General features: G+C 45.4%; 1 protein-coding gene across 1 annotated transcript in view; it reads right to left on the minus strand.

Moving 5' to 3' along the window:
- The window catches only part of LCA5 (lebercilin LCA5), a 920,045-nt gene that overhangs the window by 244,222 nt on the left and 663,552 nt on the right, over positions 1-12,271 (minus strand). The window contains exon 6 of the mRNA XM_044073710.1: positions 11,961-12,108. Coding sequence (XP_043929645.1) covers positions 11,961-12,108 — 148 coding nt within the window. The remainder of the gene's footprint in view (positions 1-11,960; positions 12,109-12,271) is intronic.

The raw sequence follows: 12,271 nt of genomic DNA on the forward strand, positions 1-12,271 counted from the left end.
TCTGGATGGTCTGTAATGTCTGAGTCATCCGAAGAATCATCAGAGGACACTGGCTCTGGGGGCTCTGCTCTAGGTCTCTTTTCTGGAGGCTGAGAGGCCCTGTCTGGGTGAGATTGGGATCCCCTAATTAAGGAGATGAGATCCTCCGCCAAAGTAAGCATTTGTGAACTGGAACTGGGCCTGTGTGAGGGGGGCTTAACAGGCACTGATTTAGCAGTTTTGGCTGCTTTAGCCCTGGCAAAGGCCTTAATAGACATGGCTGCAGGAGGCCTAGCAGCACCACGTGCTGGGGTAGAGACATCCAAAGGGATGGTGTCTGATAATTCAATAGGAACCACATTAGTAGGCAAAATTTCAGAGGCCGATTCAACTAGGGTAGCAGGGGCCTCGGTAGTAGTCATGGATTCGGCTGAAGATTGACCCGTTTGCTCGGTTTCGGCCGAAACCGAGACACTCGTGGTTTGCTTAACCGTGGTTTCGGCCGAAACCGCGGACCGCGAGTGTCGGTCTTTTTCTTTGCGTTTTTTAACAATTTGAGTAGTCGGAGGATCCGACGGCATAATGTACGCAAAATCTGAGCCGAAAAACTATTCAGCAAACTCCGACCGACGCCTAAGCGTTCGTCGGTTGAAGGAAGCACAGGCTAAACAGGCTGCTACGTCGTGGTCTGGGCCAAAACAAGGTAGGCAGTACGAGTGGAAATCCTTATGAGGTATTTGTTTCCCACAAGTTAAACAATTATTTACTTTTTCTGACATCGGCTGAGGCAAGAAAGAGTCCCCAACGGGGTACTTAGCTTTTTAGAAGTCTTCGAAGTAGTATTCGGTAGTAGTAATCTCTGGATCTGACCGACCGGCACTTGCGAACAGCTTCTGCTTCGGGCGCCACGCGGCAAGAAAGACTGAGGAAAATGGCGTCGGCTGATGCCTTTATACCCGAAGACCAGGAGAGATGACGTCGGGTGAAGTGCGACACCAGCGAAGGCCAGACCCAGACTTTGGAATCCGGCCGACCGAAGGGCTGCCTGACGACAGGACAACCCATTTGTTATGACTGCAGATGCATCCTTGAAGGACATCCAGATTCAGCCTGTAACTTAGAAAAGGAGAGCAGGAGAGGACGCAAAAAAGGGGGAAGGAGGGAGGGGAAACCAGGACTGCAACAGTGAATACATTCGAACATCTACATTTATGGTAAGTGTACACAACTGTACTATGTTAATCGTGTTTCACTGTTGCAATCCTGACCAATGGGTTGATTACCAAAGCCCAGAGAAAAAGGAGGAGATACCAACGAATCAAGGATTGGAGAGAATGCCCTGCAAAACAGCAGTGGCAAACCCTACCCTGGCTCTAGAAAACAAATGCAAATTATAATGCTTTGTGAAAATGTGAACAGAAGACCATGTGGCAGCCTCTAAAGTGTCTTTAGTAGGGACACCCCTTAAACAAGCTGCAGAAATGGAAGCTGCTGTTGTGGAGTGGGTCCTAACCCCTTGAGGAGGGTACCTTGCCATGAAAGGAATAACAAAAAGTAATACAATGTGCAATCCACTTAGAAATGATTTGCTTAGAGATAGCTTTTCCCTGAGCCCCAGGGGCAAAACTGACCAACAACTGTGCTGATTTCCAAAGGTCCTTAGTCCTGTCCAGGTAAAGCCTGAGCAGTCTGTGCACATCAAGAGAACACAGGATCCTTGCACCTCTATTTCAAGGATTAGGAAAGAAAGCAGGAAGGTGTATGGACTGATTAAGAGTCAGGCTAGAAACCACCTTAAGTATAAAAGAGGGATTGGTTCTCAGAGAGACACGATCTGCATGGAAAATAAGAAAAGGCTTCACAGCCATCAAAGCTTGCAGCTCCGAAACTCTCCTTGTTGAAGTTATAGCCAAGAGGAAGGCAGTCTTCCAAGAGAGAAACTTTAAATCTGCAGCAGCAGTTGGCTCAAAAGGAGGAACAGTGAGCTTCTCTAGAACAAAATTAAGATCCCAGGCTGGAGTAGGTGCCCTTCTGGGAGGTTTTGAGTTGCAAGTACCTCTGAGAAACATTTTCATCAGGGGATGAGAGAAAATGGGTTGGTCAAAAGAACAATAAGCAAAAAATGGCTGAAGCACGGATCTTGATAGACGAAAAAGAAAGACCACCCTGAGGCAAATCAGCTAAGTATTCCAGGATCAGAGGAAGAGCAGGCTAAGAAGAAGATTCCCCTCTAGCTTGTATTCAATGACAGAATCTTTCCCATTTGCCAGCATAGGACTTCCTAGTGCTAGGCCTCCTGGCCTCCCGAAGCACGTTAACCACCTGCTGGGAAAGGGAAGAAGAAATGGATTGATTAATACAATGAGCCATGCTGACAAATGGGGAGACTGAACATGAAGATGCAGAATGTTTTCCCCTTCCTGAACCAAAAGATCTGGTTTCAGAGGAAGATGCCAAGGAGGAAATTGAGAGAGACTGCGAAGCAGTGGATACTAATGCTGTCTGGGCCAGTCTGGAGGTATGGAATAGTTCTTGGTCTTTCGTCCCTGATCTTCAATAATACTCTGGGAAGAAGAGGGAGAGGAGGGGAAGGTATAAACTGACAGAGCATCCACTCTCCAGGCCTTGCTGTGATGCTGTCTGGTACAAAAAAGTGGTAGAAGGTGGTTGTCTGGGGAGGAGAAAAGATCCACCTGAGGACTGCCCCAATGTTGAATGATGCTGTAAAAGACTGCTCTGTTCAGTTGCCACTCGTGAGGATCCAGAGTCTGTCTGCTCAACTGGTCTGCCAAAACATTGAGTCTCCCTGGAAGAAACTGTGCTGCTGTGGACCAGAGAATCATGCTCAGTCTGCACAGAGGGTAAGAATGAGTCCCTCCCTGTTTGATGATGTACCACATGACTGTGGTGTTGTCTGTTCTGACAAGCAGAGTTCCTGAAAGAGTTGGTGCTTCTCCTGGGTGAGATATATCATCTGGGCCGCTGTGTTCAGACTCACTCGAAGGAATGTTATCCCCTTGGTTGGCACCAGTTTTGATTTTTCCTCATTAAGAGTGTAACCCAAGGAAGAGAGAAGAGTCTTTACAAATTCCAGATATTTTACCGGCTGTTTCAGATAATTTGCTTGAATTGGGCAGTCGTCCAAGTAAGGATAAATCTGAATTTTCTTCTGCCTGCAAAATGCAATGACTGGAGCTAGGCACTTTGTGAAAACTCTGGGAGCAGTAGATAAGCCAAAGGGCAGCGCAGAGAATTGAGAATGTTGCTTGCCCACTCAAACAAAGGTATTGCCTGCAACCTTCCCTGATAGGGATGTGCAGATAAGCTTCATTGAGATCCAAAGTTACCAGCCAGGAGTCCTTGTCTAACATTGGTAGCAAATGATGCAAAGTGAGCATTTTGAACTTTGGAATTACCAAGAAAGAGTTCAGAATGGATAGATCTGGGATAGGACACCAGGTGCCTTCTTTTTTTGGAACTAAGAAAAGTCTGGAATAGAAGCCCTGGCCTACCTGCTGAGCAGGAACTGATCCTATTGCCCCCAGATGCAACAGAGACAAAATTTGCTTTTCTACTTATGCCCTTTGGTTTGGAGGAGTATCAGGGAATCCTTTGGGTCCGGAAAGGTGTGGAAAGAAAACCTGTGACCTAGCGATACAGTTCTGAGCACCCATTTGTCGTCCGTGATGGCGGCCCAGACATTTGCAAAAACGGCCAACCTTCCCCCTAAAGGATTCCCTGGGCAAGCACAAACAGGCAGAAGTTGGACAGAGTCATTGAGAATGTTTGGACTGAGATGTAGGCATAGAACTTCCCACCTTGGAAGTGGAAGCATGCCAACGCTGAGACCTTTGAGGGGTAGCCACCTGGCCCTTAGAAGACTTGTAACCTCTAGTCCTAGAACGGTTCTGTCTGCTGGTATCAGGAAACATCCAACTCTTAGAAGGATAATTCCTGCTGAAGTGAGGAGGTTGATCTTGCAGAAAGTCTTTAGCAGTTTGCATAGACTTGGCCTTATCCTCCATCTTTTTGAGCACTTCCTCTGCTTTGCTGCCAAAAAGACTGCCCTTATGTAAAGGTACATCTAAAAGGTTAGACTCGACAAGCTCTGGAAGGGGCTGTTCCCTGAGTCAAGCATGCCTTCTAATAACAGATCCAGTAGCTGTCACCCTGCAGGAGGCTTCCAGAATGTCAAAACCACAATGTAAAGAATGTTTATTGAGAAGACTGGCAGAATTCAGCAAATCCTGCATATCTTTACTCTCTGCCAAAAGAGGCAAACTTGCAATCTTTGACTTAATAGCCTCCAAGGTGTGCTGCTGATACTTAAGCATATGAAAAAGGCAATTAGTAGACCTAAAAGCAAGTGTGGCAGAGGTATAAACTTTCTTACTCCACCTATCTAGGTTCCTAGATTCCTTTCCGGATGGAATAGGATTTTTGGCAACAGTGGCCTTAACTCCTTTAGGGCCATGAGAAATAACCTCTGGGTCAGCTAGCAGATTCCTAAAAAGAAACAAATGAGAATCAGGGACTCTATAGTACCTGTCAGGTTTCCTGGGAGCAGGAGGAACTGAATTTGGAATCTAGGAATTTTCCAGAAAAACATCAACCACCACTTCCAGCACTGAAGGAATAGCCAGAGGCTTATGCTGAGGAAATCCAAAAACTCCCTGATCCTTTTCTTAGATTGGGGATGATCCTGACTTTCCCATTTAAAATGCTCCCCGAGAGTATTTAAAGTATCACCAGAAGATAAATCCTCTGGAGGAAAAGCAGAAGGAATGGATTCCTCTGAATCTGAATCCTCAGAAGGAGAAAAAACCTGAGAAACTTCCTCTTTATCAGCAGAAATGCTAGAAGTATCAGAACCTGAATAAAATAAAGCCTCAGGAGAGACATCCCTACTGCTTTTTGAAGGAGGAGGCTGTGAACCCCTAACAAGAGTTAGAAGGTCATTAGCCATTTTAACCATTTGAGATTGAAGGGAACAAGAGGAAACTGTAGCCTGTTTCTTCACAGGCTTATGACTGGAAGATTTACCTGCAAGTCTGAAAGACTCTGGAGGCTCTGCAACCACCGACGTTGCGGCAGTGGTTGTCGGTATGATCCTGCTGTCCGAACGAACAGAGGCCTCGGACACCGGAGTCAGATTAGCGGCTCTGGATCCAGCTAAAGAGGAGACATGCAGAAGGTCAGAAGACAAAATGGAAGCTGGAGGCCTTGGAGACTCCGAAATGGTCTCAACAGAGGCCTGCGGTTGAAAATCCGTGGACTGCAGGGACTGCAAAGGCACTTCACTGGCTACCGCAGGACTGATGACCAACTTAGCATCATCTGAAGACTTGACCCTCTGAAGCCTGTCAAGGGCCTTATCCCTATGCTTTTTAGGGATATCCGAAGCCTGAAGACCAGCGGACGCCATATCGACAAACTTAGGCCACACTCCAAAATGCTTAGCCCAATGATGAATAGTACATGGATTAAATGAAGCACAGAGATCACAATTAGGAACGTTGTGGTCAAGGCCTAAACAAATAATACAACAGGAAAGAAAATCTCTATGGGGAATCTGCTTTCCACAGGTAAGACTATTATTAACTTTATCTGACATTCGTTAAGGCAAGAAAAGAGGATCCCCAATGGGGTACTTAGCTGTAGTTGACTTCAACTTTGTAGTCAAAAACCAAAAAGGTAAACAGCCGACTGGCACTCATACAAAAATGCTTCTGCTTCGGGCTCTGCGGCAAGGAAGAATGAGGAAGTGACATTGGATGCCTCCTTTTGTATCAGCCGTCCTGATGTCTTTTACAACAGACAGCCGATGTTATATTTTCTTACCTTTGGTATTCTGGCTGATCGAGGGCTACCGGGAGCTGGATAACCTATTAGTCAGGACTGCAACAGTGAAACATGATGAACATCTACCTTGAGTGAACAGCAACATCCAGGCAGCCGTAAGGTTTTTTCGTACTCTTGCCACTATCCCGGTTATGGCCTAATGTTGCTTTTGGTGGTGTCAGCAACTGTATCACCACAAGTGCAACATTACACCCCTCTGTCTGTCCATACATTCACTCCCATATGAAGTGACAAAGACTACTATCTGTGGCTTTGGTAGTCACACCTACATCTTTCTTGCACTGTTTCCCCACATCATGATGATCCTCCATTATCCAGTCAAGGTCCTGTCAATGTAGATGTGGAAAGAACCAGGTGGAAAAGTACAGTTGTGTACCTACCATAAATGTAGATGTTCGAGTGTATTCACTGTTGCAGTCATTACACTTGGGGCTATCCTGCTGGCAGGCGACCCGTAGTCGGCCCGAGTTCCAAAGTCTTGGTCTGGCGTTGGTTGCTGTCGCATCTTCCCTGACGTCAGTGTGCCAGGGGTATAAAAGTTGCAACTGACGCCATTTTCTTCAGTTTTTCTTGCCCCAGATGTCAGGTGCCCCAGATATGAAGGCTGTAAAGATAAAAATATGCCAAACAAACATGCATATATCATAAAAACATTTTCTTCTTCTAAAAGCAAATACACCACATAGGTTGTATAGAGTTGAGAAGTACAGAATAGTCCCAGCAAAGAGGGGGATGGTGGGTGGGTAACCAGGACTGCAACAGTGAATACACTCGAACATCTACATTTATGGTAGGTACACAACTGTACTATGTTCATCATGTTTCACTGTTGCAGTCATTACACTTGGGTAGAATCCCAAACTTAGGCAGGGTGGCTGGGTCTAGATTGGATTTGGCGAGGCTAACAAGCCCTGCAGAACTGCAGTGGCAAAGCCTGCTCTGGATTTGGAGTAGAGAGGTAGGTGGTAGTGCTTGGTAAAAGTGTGCACTGACCTCCAGGTTGCAGCTTCTAATATATTTTTGGTCAGTACCTCTCTGGGGAAAGCTGCTAAAGTGGCTGCTGCTCTGGTAGAATGAGGCCTAATGCCCTTAGGCACAGATTTGCCATGTTGTGTACAACAGAAGCGGATGCAGTGTCCTATCCATTTGGAGATTGTCTGCTTTGTAATACATATTCCTTGTGATCCTGCAGCATATGCTACAAACAGTTGCTCAGTTTTTCTGAAAGCTTTTGTTTTGTCAAAGTAAAATTGTAGCTGCCTGTGAATATCCAAAGAGTGCAGAAGTCTTTCCCCTTTATTCTGGGGATTTGGGTAGAAAGTAGGCAAATGAATAGTTTGGTTTAAGGCCACATTGGAGACCACTTTTGGCATAAATGTTGGGTTCGTCCTTAGAGAAATCCTGACCTGGTGAAAAATGAGGAAAGGTTCCACAGCCATCAATGTCTGCAACTCTGAAACTCTTCTTGCTGAAGTTATTGCTAGGAGCAGAGCAGTTTTCCATGACAAGAATTTTAGATCAGCTGTGCTGGCTGGTTCAAAAGGAGGCAGTGTTAGTTTTTCTAAAACAAAACTGAGGTCCCAAGTAGGTACTGGTGCTCTCTTAGGGGGTCTTATATTCTTTGCCCCTCTGAGGTACTGTCGTAGAAGAGGATGTGAAAAAATAGGAGGATCCGTATTGTAATGAGATGAAATGGTAGAGGCATGGATTTTAATAGAAGAAAAAGATAGGCCTTTGTCCAACATCTCAGTCAGGTATTGTAAAATCTGAGGCATATTAGGGACCAGTGGGTCGAGGCCTTGTGCCTGGTTCCAAGCACAGAATCTCTTCCATTTTTCTGCATAAGATTTCCTAGTGCTGGGTCTCCTGGCTTCCAAAATTACATCCATAACAGCTATAGTGAGAGGTGCAGTCTGAGTGGCTACATTATCTGCCATGCTGCCAGGTTTAAGGTTCTGCGTTGACTGTGCCGAATCTGACTGTTTTGCTGTGTCAGAAGATGAGGGATTTGAGGTAGAGGCCAAGGCGGGCCTTGGGACAAAATCTTTAGGATTGGGTACCAGTGCTGGCGTGGCCAGTCTGGTGCAATCAGGATCATTTTTGGCCTCTCTTGTCTAACTTTTAGAAGCACCTTGGTGAGAAGAGGCATCGGAGGGAAGGCATAGACTGCCAGATTTTGAGCATCCACTTTCCATGCTTGAGAGTGATAAGTCCTTGTGCAAAATTTCTGTAATTGGCAATTGTGAGGGGAGGCAAATAGATCTATGCCTGGGCATCCCCATTCCCTTGTTATCATGTTGAACACTTGTGGATTTAGCTTCCATTCGTGAGGATCCATGAGATTTCTGCTTAGTTCGTCTGCCAGTATATTTTTTGTTCCTGGCAGGAATTGTGCTTGCAGATGTACCTGGTAAGTCAGTGCTGTGTTCCACAAAGTCATGGCTTGTCTGCATAGGGGGTAGGAATGTGTGCCCCTTTGCTTGCTTATGTACCACATAACTGCGGTATTGTCTGTCTTTATTAATAATTGTCCTGGATGTATTAGGTCCTTGAAGGCTGTCAGGGCCTTCTGTACAGCTAGCATCTCTTTTTGATTGATGTGAAGATGCAGTTGTTCCTTGGGCCACATGCCCTGTATACATTTTCCTGCCATATGTGCTCCCCAGGTGTAATCTGATGCATCTGTTATTGTCTGCCTGGCTGTAGGTAAGGTGAAAGGCTGTCCCTTGTTGTGGTGACAGGCCTGTGACCACCATCAAAACTCCTGTTGTAGGCAGGGAATCAAGGTTATGATGGTCTCTAGGCTGTGACAATGCTGAGTCCAAACACTTTTTAGATACCATTGTAGTTTCCTCATATGCAGTTTGGCATATGGAATTAGTAGAATGCAAGCTGCCATGAAACCCAGGGCCTGCAGAATTTTTCTTGCAGGGAGCTGGGTCTTTGTTGCTATCTGAAAGTAATGAGTCAGTTGCCTTTGTTTGTCTGGTGTGAGATAAGCCATCTGGGTAGTTGTATTCAAGCTTGCACCCAGGAATATTATCTCTTGAGAGGGCACTAGTTTTGATTTCTTTTCATTTACTGTGTACCCTAGGCAAATTAGTAATCTTTTTACAAACTCCAGGTGCTTTAGAAGAATGCCCTTGCTCTCTGCTTGAATAAGACAGTCGTCCAAGTAGGGATATATTTGAATTCCTTTTTGCCTGCAAAATGCAATTACTGGTGCCAGACATTTTGTGAAGACCCTGGGCGCAGTAGGTAAGCCAAAGGGCAGTGCAGAGAATTGATAATGCATTGAGCCTGCTATAAATCTGAGGTATCTTCTGCACGATTGTCTGACTGGGACATGCAGGTATGTCTCCTTGAGATCCAAAGTAACTAGCCAAGCCTCTTTGCCCAGCATGGGCAAGAGTTGTTGTAGTGATAACATTTTGAAATTTGGAACATCCAGGAAAGTATTTAGGATTGACAAGTCCAGTATTGGTCTCCATGCTTTGTCCTTTCTTGGTACTAGGAAAAGTCATGAGTAAAATCCTTGGCCCTGTTTTCTTGTGGGACATTTTGAATAGCTCCCATATCCATAAGAGCTGCAATCTGTTTTTGTGCCTCTGCCCATTGGCTTTGAGGCAGGTTTGGCATACCTTTTGGTTTTGGAAGCGTGTGGAAGTGGAACCTGTACCCTTGAGAAACTACATTCAACACCCATTGGTCTTGGGTGATCATGTGCCAATTTTTTTAAAAAAGTGCTAACTTTCCCCCTAGGGGTACTGTCAACTGGTAAGTGGTTGGCATTTGCAGAGGGAAGTCATTGTGACTGTTTTCTATAAGGTTGTGATTTGTCTTCTCCTCCTTTGGGGGCTGAAGAACCCCATTGTTTAGGTCTGTAGGAGCCTTGGGGCTGAGATCTGCCTCTTGGGCATCTGTATCTGCCTCTTTGTGGCCTGTCTGATACTGGAAAGGACCAATTTTTTTGAAGGCCAGTTCCTGCTAAATCTAGGTGGCTGAACCTGTAAGAAATCTTTCACAGTTTGCATTGACTTTGCTTTATCCTCCATTTTCTTTAAAACCTCTTCTGCCTTAACACCAAACAAAGTATCATGCTGTAGTGGAGCATCCAATAATTTCATTTTAACATAGTCAGGTAAACTTTGTTCTTTCAACCAAGCATGTCTTCGAATAACTGAGCCTGTAACTGTGGCTCTACAAGAAGCCTCTAATGAATCAAAACCACAGTGCAGAGTATGCTTTCCCACTTGTTCAAATGCATGCAATAAATCCTGCATTTCTTTACAGTCAGGACCTTCTGTATTTGTAACCATTTTCTGCTTTAACAATGACAGGAGATACTGCTGATATTTAAGCATGTGAAACTGACAGTTTAAAGCTCTTACAGCTAAAAGTAGCAGAAGTGTAAACTTTTTCCCCCCATCTGTCCAGAGCTCTGGAATCCCCATCTGAGGGGACAGGATTTTTGGCAGTGGAAGCTTTAACCCCTTTTGGACCCTGAGAAATAGTTTCTGGGTCCGCAGCAAGGTTTTTGTAAAGAAATTTATAAGAGTCAGGGACCCTGTAGTACCTGTCTGGCTTTACTGGTGCAGAGGGTAAAGAATCTGGAGACAGACTAAATTCAGAAAAAACATCATCAACAATATCAAGCACAGGGGACATAGCCAAGGGCCTGTGCTGGGGCAATAGAAGGAAATCTCTGAGCCTTTTCTTGGATTCTGAGTAATCCTGGCTCTCCCAATGGAAGTGCTCCCTCATGGTGTGCAGGGTTTCCCCAAAAGAGTAATCCTCAGGCGGTGAGGCTGAAGGAATGGACTCTTCAGCATCAGAGTCCTCATAGGGAGGGAGAGAATAGCCCTGGTCAGAGGAAGAATCAGAAGAAATGGAAACCTGCTCAAAGGAATCATAATCAGTGTCTTGCCTAGGCCTTTTGTCAGGAGGGGGATGGGAGCCCCTGATTAAAGTAATAAGGTCTTCGGCCATCTTAAGCATCTGTTTCTTAGGCATGGATGACTGTTCTGGAGAATGCTGCACTTGTTTCTTTGTCTTTAATGGTGTTTTTGACTTTGCCCTTGCTCCTGTAGTAGCTTTAATTGTAAGCTGTGAAGGTCTGAAAACACCCTCAGAAGCCGGTGCCTGCTCAGCGGCTCCGGACCCATCTGAGGGTATATTTTCCATAGGCCCAATACCTTGAGTTTCCACAGGCCTCGGTGTCTCCACGTGGCTGTCGGTTACGGCCTGTGGCTCTGAGGTAGCGGGTGTCAGGGGCTGCGAAAGCGCCTCACTGAGAACCGCCAAACCGGCGACTGGCCTAGAAGAGGCTTCGTCGTTGGTTTTGGACCTCGGATGGCTGTCTTTTTCTTTGTCTTTGTGTTTTTTATACATTCCGGTCGTCGGTTGTTCCGACGGCATTATGTAATTAAATCTTCATCCAAAATAATGTAAAGCAAAATCAAACCGACGTTTAAAAGTGAGTTTATTAAATCTAGCACAAAACCAACAACTAGTGATGTCGTGGTCAGGGCCTAGGCAAGGAATGCAGTAAGAGTGGAAGTCCTTATGAGGTATTTGCTTCCCACAAGAAATACAATTATTAACTTTTACTGACATTGGTCTGGAGCAAGAAAAAGTTTCCCCAATGGGGTACTTAGCTTTATTGAAGACTTTGGTTCTGAAATTCAATTTTGAAAATCTCAGGAGTCGGCTGACCGGCACTTACGAACTGCTTATGCTTCGGGCACCGCGCGGCAAGGAAGACTGGAGAAAATGGTGTCGGTTGCAACTTTTATACCCCTGGCGCACTGACGTCAGGGAAGATGTGACAGCAACTGCCGCCGGACCAAGACTTTGGAACTCGGGCCGACTACGGGTCGCCTGCCAGCAGGATAACCCCCAAGTGTAATGACTGCAACAGTGAAACACGATGAACATCCACTGTTCCTCCTCCCTACAATGGGCACCACCCTCCCTGGCTGTACTGTCAAGTGTCCAAGCCACTGGTAAAACTCAGGTTGCCTGGGCTGTAGTCATGGATTTTTTCCTCTATGCTGCTGATGCAGGCTGTCTGCACAACATCTAATTACAGAAAAGTAAAATATTCCAACTCTCCTGACCTTCTCGCAGTTTCTTGGCTTTTTCCTCCAAAGCTTGCTGTTCTTGCTCTCTCTTAAGCATTCTTTCCCTTTCTTGATCTCTCATCTCCTTTTCTTGCCTGAAATGATCTGCACGCTCTCTTTCTTCTCTTTCCAAATCCTCTTTTACCTTGAAGTAAAAACAATATATATTACAATGAAAATTAGCAGTGATGGCACAGACTTAGAAAGAACCTGATTTATTTGCATCACTACCCTCTTCCCATCCAAACTCAAATACAGCAGCAAATATTAAGTGTAGCAAAAGGCATTTGTTTCATAGGTTGCTACTA

The sequence above is a fragment of the Protopterus annectens genome, chromosome 1.part1, assembly GCF_019279795.1.
Source record: "Protopterus annectens isolate FY-2018-M chromosome 1.part1, PAN1.0, whole genome shotgun sequence".
NCBI lineage: Eukaryota > Metazoa > Chordata > Ceratodontiformes > Protopteridae > Protopterus > Protopterus annectens.